We start from the raw sequence: 832 nt of genomic DNA, 5'->3' as shown, positions 1-832 counted from the left end.
TTTTTTTTTGTCTGAAAGCCTGGTCCACATTAACTTTCACCCTCTTATAGGTTTGAAACTACACTGGAATGAGTAAAGCATTTTTTAATCTATTTGATTCAAAAACCATATTCATAAGATTTAATACTGAAACGCTGATGCAGTACCTCAAGGGTGTCATCATGGTTCATCATAGTTCTCATGTTGTCTGAGGTCTTGAGAGGGATCCTTTCAACGCCGTGGTTGTCTAATGAATCTATAGGCTTGTAATTTTGATGCCTGTTCATCATTGCTTTAGGCTCCATTTCAACAGCTCTGCCATTAGTGCAGGGACTTTCAATCACCTGACACACAGGAAAGTCAAGGTCATTCCAACATCTGCACCAGGATTCACTTTAAACATTCTTCACACAACCCACAGATCAATATAAAAAAATATTTCGACCCAACCCACAACAGGACATGCAACTGGTAGTGTTTTCAAAATCCAACCTTCACGCCAACATCCTGCACTCCGATGTGGTTCCTCTCACTGGCCCTGGTCTCTTTTCCTGCCTCGTCACCGGACTCGTCCTCTTTGAGTCTGTGAGCCACGGACTGAGCCGTTTTCACCATGTTCTTCAGTTCATCAGGATACGGTGTGGGGTAACGCTTCAGATTGCCCTCCTGTAAATTCAAAGCCAGTTAATTTACTAAAGAAATTCAACAGAGAACTTAATAGGACCTGTAATTAATGACAAACCTGATTTATTATTACATTTATATTCATATTATAAACATTATGATATTTGGTATTTTAAATTGATGTAAGGTTCCAAATCTAAATTCTAAAATAAAACATTGTTTATAAATA

At 38.2% G+C, this 832-nt stretch overlaps 1 protein-coding gene across 1 annotated transcript in view; it reads right to left on the bottom strand.

Annotated features, from left to right (window-relative positions):
• Window positions 1-832, bottom strand: part of LOC107576963 (protein LAP2-like) — a 5,033-nt gene that overhangs the window by 2,272 nt on the left and 1,929 nt on the right. Inside the window, exons 2-3 of the mRNA XM_016263081.1 lie at window positions 472-645; window positions 147-323 (exon numbers count right to left, since the gene is read on the bottom strand). Coding sequence (XP_016118567.1) covers window positions 147-323; window positions 472-594 — 300 coding nt within the window. The 5' untranslated portion in view covers window positions 595-645. The remainder of the gene's footprint in view (window positions 1-146; window positions 324-471; window positions 646-832) is intronic.

The sequence above is a fragment of the Sinocyclocheilus grahami genome, unplaced genomic scaffold (genome assembly GCF_001515645.1).
Source record: "Sinocyclocheilus grahami isolate Dianchi unplaced genomic scaffold, SAMN03320097.WGS_v1.1 scaffold4728.1, whole genome shotgun sequence".
NCBI lineage: Eukaryota > Metazoa > Chordata > Actinopteri > Cypriniformes > Cyprinidae > Sinocyclocheilus > Sinocyclocheilus grahami.
The sequence above is the reverse complement of the archived record's forward strand: the minus strand, read 5'-3'. Positions and strand labels throughout refer to the sequence as shown.